Genomic DNA, 6000 nt, shown 5'->3' on the forward strand with positions numbered 1-6000 from the left:
AAAGACCTATTACATTTCTGATGTTAGGGGCCGAACCCAGTATTTACCTCCAGAAATGATAGCAATTGTAGCAATAATAGTAATCATAATCCTCAGAAGGGGGCGTTCACCTACGTGGTGTGAACTGAGACAGGAATGATTTAATTACAGAAGTTAGCTGTATTAATCCTCACCATCACCCTGGGGTCGTTATGAGAGGGCTTCAAAATATTCATGGGAAAATGAAAACTTTCCACAAACCTTTTGAAGTCCCTTTGTATTATGCCCATTTTACAGAGATGGAAACTAAGGCGTGCAGTCAGATGCCTACCATGGCTCAGGCCACTGCCCTACACAAGTCACACACAGCACTTCATTTCCTACCCACAGCCGCTTTATAAGGGGCCTGCTGAGGCTCCTTAGAGGGTCGAGGGGCATTGCCCAAGCTAATCAAGGGAGACCTGGTGCTAAAACCCACGCTGGAGAGTCCAGATCTCAGTGCCTGTATAATAATGGTTCCTTCCACCTCGCGCTACTGCTGTTCTTTACGACACCTCCTCAAAACCCAACTGCTCCAAGACAGGCAGTAGGTACAGTGACATTCTGCCTAGATCTCCTTTCTGAAGGGACCCCTCTCTGCTCTGAGAGTCAGCTGCCCAGGGTCTATCCATGCCCCTTTCCCTGGGGCATGAATTCCCTTGTTCAGAAATGTCTGGAAAGCCATGTCCTCCAACTCTCCTTGAAGAAGGACACTGGAGAACAGAAGCCTGATCCTCTTGCCTCAAAACACAATTCTGGTGCTTGCTATGGAGTGAATTGTGTTTCACCTCAAATAAATTGGAATCCTAAACAGTGCTCAGAAACACGGCTTTCTTTTATTAGGTTAATGAGGCCACAGTTGGGAGGGTCCCAAACCAAATCACTTTTGAGGTTTAAAAAGTACAGAACAAACTCAGAGACCCTGAGTGGGAAAGATAGACACTAACGATCACCGAGGAGTGGCAAGGGTCACCAGCCAACACCTGCAACCAGGAGAGAGGCTCACAGGGGAAACTGACCTGGCAGAGATCCATAGTTGGTCTTTAAGCTTCTTTTGTGGGGAGACATTTCTGTCCCTTGAAGTCACCAGCTTGTGGTGTTTCTGTTTTGCCAACTTTAGGGGACAAAGGCAGTGAGTGTCCTTACTGCAGAGCTCCAGGGGCCATGACTTCAGCTCTCAGTTGGCCTCTTGCCTTGCCCCACGTTGCTTGCAGGAGCCCTCCCTAATCAATCACGTACACTAAACATCTGTCTCCGCTCCGCTTCGAAGGCAGGCTGGTTGGCACTCTTGAAAGCAGTGGTTGGCCCAGTTCGGGGCTGCTATCACAGTAGCTCAGGGGACACGCCACAATGGCTATTTGATTGATTCTATTTTTTTAAATAAAAGTACTTTTTCCCTTTAAAAAACAATTAAATACCTCCTAGTTAAGTTCTTCACTTTGAAAGTTAAAACACAAACGACTTGGTTATGTAAGAAATCCAACAGCGAGGTCTTAGCGAACACTTACTTTACCAAGGAGGCTTTCCGACACAGTTTGTCAGCTCCTCTGTAGTAATTCACCAACTGCATCAGTCCGGGCTCATGACCTAAGAAGGAAAGAGGTGGCTCAGAAGGACAGCGGGGCAACATCAGCACCAGCGAGCAAAACGCAACACATCTGTGTGAGGGTGAGCCTTCCTCCCTTCCATCCCATGATGGGTCATTAGAAATGGAACAATTTTGCTGTCGTGTCCCCATGGCCCCCGCTTCTCTCAGCATGCCACTGGCCATTCTTACCCTCCCCACAGTGGATACTATCAGACCAACAGAGGGTCTTCCAGAGACCACTGCTGTCTTTGTTTCTTCTCCGGAGGGCAGAGAGCACTGGAGGATTTTCTATTTCCCCGCTTTCTGATCCCCACTGCACTCTTCCCTTGGGGATACCCTCCCAACCAACCAATGCTACCGAATCAATGCTGGCCTTAGAGGACAGGGTAGAGCAGCCCTCGTGGGCTTCTGAGATCGTAACTCTATATGGGAGTCACACGCCCTGTCTTCTTCCCTCGGAGCAGCTGGTGGCTTCAAACACCTGACCCAGCGGCTAGCAGTCCACCAGCCAGCCACCACACCACCAGGGCTCCTCCCTGGGAGACAAGAATCCATAAATCCACTGACAGACTGACTTGTGATCTATGTGCACGCAGGCTACTTCAACAAAGCCATGCTTTCCACAGGTGGACCTTTGCTTTCTACAGAAGCGAAGGCAGGCGGGAGAGCTACCAGGCTCCTGTTCTTCATCATGCCCACCTCTCTAGCGGCTGCCGGGAGAGCCACTAGCAGAGGGAAGGAGGGCAGAGGCCATGTATCAGTCCGAAGGGACATTCATTCTCACTGGTTGCATGCCCCTTCCTCTAACAAGCCCGAGTGGAGAAGGTGCAAACAAAACTCTCAGTCTCTGGCTTTGTTGAAAATCCTAACAGTTTGCTGCACTTTCAGGAAAAATTATCAAAATAGACCAAACCAAGGAAGAGGGATTTGAGGATGCCAGAAGAAAGAAGAATTCATTTGAGAACAGCGTGCAACCTTAGGCTCTAGCTGCCTCTCTGTGTCTCCGCTAAGGCAGAGGGGCCCCACCCTCAACCTAAACTACCAGCCTTCCACAGTGAATTTTACAACCAAAACTCAGTCCATCCTGACTCACAGAAACACTACTTGTCCCCACAGGGTTTCCAGGCTACACACCTCTAGTTACAGACCAAACTGCCATGTCTTTCCTGCCCAGAGTGTCTGGTGGGTTTGAACCAGTGACCTTCCCACTGGCAACTGAGCATTTTAACCACTGTCCCACCACCACCACCACCATACCAACCACCACTCAAAAAACCCAACTCACACCAAACTCACTGCTGTCCTTTCCAACTCATAGCGATGGTATAGAGGCGGGCAGACTGCCCCTTTGGGTTTCTGAGGATGTAAATCTCCACAGGAATAGACAGCCTCATCTTTCTCCCACAGAGGAGCTGGTGGATTTGAACACTTGACCCGAAGGTTAGCAGCCCAATATGCAAACCATTCTGCCTCCAGGTTTCCAGGTTCCTTATTGTGTTTTAAGTGAACGGTAAATATCTCCAATGTTGCAGGTAACACAACTACTTTTGTTGAGGGCTTTTCCCATTGAAAACCAAACACCTACTGATCATCTACTGAATCTGTGGCACCTGCTTAGGATTTGGGTCCAATAGGCTTCTGCCAGGCCAGAGCAAGGGACGTCAGCATGGGATGCCAGGAGGAAGTCGGCAACCACCCCTTTCAGCCTCGGCACAGCCTTCTGTTTCTGCATTTCATGTTAGGATTATGCCTACGTCTTTAAAGTCCCCAGAGAAAGGTAAGCAAAGTCAGCAGGGGAAGTGGGAAGATCAAGGAAAAAACACAGGCAATCCTCCTCCTCCTTGCAGGGTAAGTGGTTTCTCTGCTGAAGGCTTCCTGAGGAGACACGTGGCTGAAAGGGACTCTTCAGACACACTGTCACTGGAGATTTCTAGTGGTCAGAACAGCCCTTCTTATGGAGTGACCAAAGATGACCAAAGACCAGGAGGGCAAGCTTGTATGGTAATGAAAAAGTGCCCTTAGTACCAAGTCAAAGAAAAAAAAAGCCAGCAAGGCCATGCCATAACCCCCTTCATGCCTCCAGCACCTCCCAAACCCCCAGCCAAACTCACTGCTACCAGTCGCTGCTGACTCACGGAGGCTCTGTACAAGAGCAGTGTTTGAGGTAATCCTTCAAGAGAGTAGAAAGCCCGGTCTCCCTCCACCGATAGGCCACCAGGGCCATGAGTTAGGGCCAGTCAATTCCAAAGGGACTGCTTTTAAGTTTAGCTGATGGAATCTTTCCAACCCCTGACCACACCTATTTCTAAAACCCCTCTCCACTGCAGGGCATCGGCCATCGCTCTTCTTGAGTTGCCTTCCCAGGCAGAGATGCGCTCTGCTCAGTATCAATTCACATCTTTGGTAATGGCCCCCGCTCCAGCTTCATTTGGGCAGGAACTTGGCCATCCAGAGTATAGCTGTACTTCCCAGGTGACTGGGCAGCCAGGCCGGTCATGACACTGCTCAGGTCTGTGAGGCAGGAACTTAGTAACCGATCAACTTCTGGATGACATCCTGGTCCTCTCTTTCCCCCTGGGTCCTTCAGACAGCCTGACACGTGGATAATACTGGTGGCGATCTGACTCCACTATGCGGATAAAGGAACCTCCTGGGAGAAGCCAGGGGGCGAAGGGCTGAGCTCAGGGCAGCGCCAGCGGGCCTGGTGGAAAGCCTGCTTTCAAACGCCCACCTCTGGAAACTGTTCTTGGGTGAATGCTAAACCAGCTACCCTCTCCTGGCCCTTCTCTGGGCTACGGCCACTTGGGCAGCTCCTGCTTTTAGGCTCCCCGGTCTCTCCCAACCCCGCTGACACTAGCAGTCTTCATCGGTTGCTGGTTTTCCACCCAACTGCCGGGCGCCACGAATTCTCAGTGCAGAAAAGCAGCAAACGCCTCGCCGCCCTGCGCTCCGTCCAGCCACCGTGCCTGACTTGGGGGCGTCGGTCCCAGAGTCGCCGGCACACGCGGTCTCCGGCGCGGCGGCCGACGCCCCCCGGGCTGCAGGGACCGGCCATTGTCAGCAGGCAGCTGCGGCCTCGCGCCCGAATGCGCCTTAGCTGAGGAGGCAGAAGGCGTTTCTGCCCCGCCGGCCCGAGGGCCGCGGACGCGCCGGGGAGGTCCTGTAGAAAACAAAGCGCTCGTCCGCACGGGTCGCCCCGGGCGCGGGGAGGCGGGACTCGGCGCGGGGCTCACCCAGTCTCCCGAAGGGCAGCCGGTTCCGCTCGCCCAGCATCAGGTTAAAGCGCGGGTTGTCGCGCCGCAGCCGCTTCCAGTGGCCGGTGGCCAGCAGCAGCCGGGAGACCTCGGCGTAGACGCTGCTGTTCTCGTCGCGCACCACGAAGGTGTACATGGTGGCGGGCGCCGCGCCCCGCGCCCCGGGCCGCCCTGCAGCCGCCACTCGGGCCAGCTGGCCCGGGCGGGGGCTCCGCGCGGCACTCACTCGCCGCTCCCGGCCCGCGCGTGGCTCCGGCGCCCGCGAGCCCGCCGCGCCCGCCCGCCGCTCCCCGGCCCGTAGCTCCGCAGCCCGCGTCGGGCTCCGGCCGCGCCCGGGCGCCGGCTGGCCGCGCGTCTGCAGTCCGGGCGGCGCCCGGCCGAGTGGCAGCGCTGCCCGCACGCCGCGCCCACCTCCGCCGCGGCCCCGCCCCCGGCCCGTGATTCCGCGCGGCGCGGCCCGGAGGGGAAGGGGCCGGCGGGCCCGGGCGCCTCCGCACCCCTGCGCCCGCGCTCTGCGGCTGCCTGCCGAGGGCCGGGGCTTGCGCGGTGGGGCGGGGGTTGCGCGGCCGCGTTGGGGATCCGCAATGGGGCCGGAGAAGGTTGGGGCTTTCCGAGGGGACGCTGCCAGCCGGAGTCCGCTTTTGGGGGGCTCCTCCGCGTAGCCTTTGCAAAGGGACGTTTAAGGATGCAAACAAGAAGGTCTCAGGCCCTATCCTGTGTCTAAGGGAAGATCCATTCCTCTTTCCCTGCTTAACGACAACAGAGACCGAGTGCTTCCGGTGGCTGTGGGTTCCTGTGAGTCGAGGGCCCCCTGGGTGGCCTTGGGAGGAACATCACACGCACAGTGCTGTAGCCCCGGACCGGCCTGGAGGCTATGATGGGAGGACCGGGGATAGGGGGCCTGGGCTTCCTCCCCACCCCCACCCCCACAACCTGTGTAGAGCTGCTCCACCGGACTTCCTGTCAACTTCCTACTCCAAAGAAACAAAACCAAACTCACTGCTATCAAGTCAGTCAGACTCATAGTGACCCTACAGGACAGGTTGGTGGAACTGCCCTTGTAAGTTTCCATGACGATACATCTTCAGGGGAATATTAAGCCTCATCTTTCTCTGTTAGAGGCCCGATGTGTAACCCACT

General features: G+C 55.4%; 1 protein-coding gene across 2 annotated transcripts in view; it reads right to left on the minus strand.

Moving 5' to 3' along the window:
- Nucleotides 1–5133, minus strand: part of TTL (tubulin tyrosine ligase) — a 32067-nt gene extending 26934 nt beyond the window's left edge. Inside the window, exons 1-2 of one of the 2 annotated variants that reach the window (XM_075563131.1) lie at nucleotides 4840–5133; nucleotides 1527–1605 (exon numbers count right to left, since the gene is read on the minus strand). In XM_075563131.1, the coding sequence (XP_075419246.1) occupies nucleotides 1527–1605; nucleotides 4840–4996 (236 nt within the window). In that variant the 5' untranslated portion in view covers nucleotides 4997–5133. The remainder of the gene's footprint in view (nucleotides 1–1526; nucleotides 1606–4839) is intronic. The other variant, XM_075563132.1, reaches the window with a different exon arrangement.
- Nucleotides 5134–6000: the final 867 nt, after the last annotated feature.

The sequence above is a fragment of the Tenrec ecaudatus genome, chromosome 11 (genome assembly GCF_050624435.1).
Source record: "Tenrec ecaudatus isolate mTenEca1 chromosome 11, mTenEca1.hap1, whole genome shotgun sequence".
NCBI classification, from domain to species: domain Eukaryota; kingdom Metazoa; phylum Chordata; class Mammalia; order Afrosoricida; family Tenrecidae; genus Tenrec; species Tenrec ecaudatus.